General features: G+C 42.9%; 1 protein-coding gene across 1 annotated transcript in view; it reads right to left on the reverse strand.

The window, feature by feature from the left end:
- Positions 1-97, reverse strand: part of KLHL4 (kelch-like family member 4) — a 44,681-nt gene extending 44,584 nt beyond the window's left edge. Inside the window, exon 1 of the mRNA XM_009587039.1 lies at positions 1-97. This exon is cut by the window's left edge and continues 334 nt beyond it. Within this exon, the coding sequence (XP_009585334.1) occupies positions 1-97 (97 nt within the window).
- Between the last annotated feature and the right edge of the window lie 392 nt (positions 98-489).

Below are 489 nucleotides of genomic sequence, written 5' to 3' on the forward strand. Positions count from 1 at the left end.
CCGTGCCTGTGGAGCCTTGCGAGGGGTGACTGAACCACCTCCAGCGGAGCCTCAGGATCTGCTTCACATCAAACTCTTTCTTTCCAGATACTGACATTTTTTCAGGGAAAAAAAAAAAAAAGACAAAAGCCTATTCTTTTAGAAAGGAAATGGATTCTTTGTTATCTCTTGTGTTTCAACTCCTCTTCTTAAGAAAAGACAACAAAAGAACAAATACCGGTAGCTCTCTCCCTCTCTCTTCTGATTAATATACTGCAAGCTCTTCAAGCCGATGCTAAGCTGCTGCTAACTGTATAGGTGGGAATCCATACTGACAGGATGATGAGGTCAGACCTTAAACAAGTAAATCAGCTTAGCACAGGAAAGCAGCAACCATAACACTACCCAGCTGCTAGGCTTACACACTCACAGCACTATAGCACAGCTCTCTAATATATAACCTAGCCTCACATGATCCTAAGGGATCCTAAGCTGCAACTTAAGATGCAG

The sequence above is a fragment of the Fulmarus glacialis genome, unplaced genomic scaffold (assembly GCF_000690835.1).
Source record: "Fulmarus glacialis isolate BGI_N327 unplaced genomic scaffold, ASM69083v1 scaffold17931, whole genome shotgun sequence".
In the NCBI taxonomy this organism is placed as follows: domain Eukaryota; kingdom Metazoa; phylum Chordata; class Aves; order Procellariiformes; family Procellariidae; genus Fulmarus; species Fulmarus glacialis.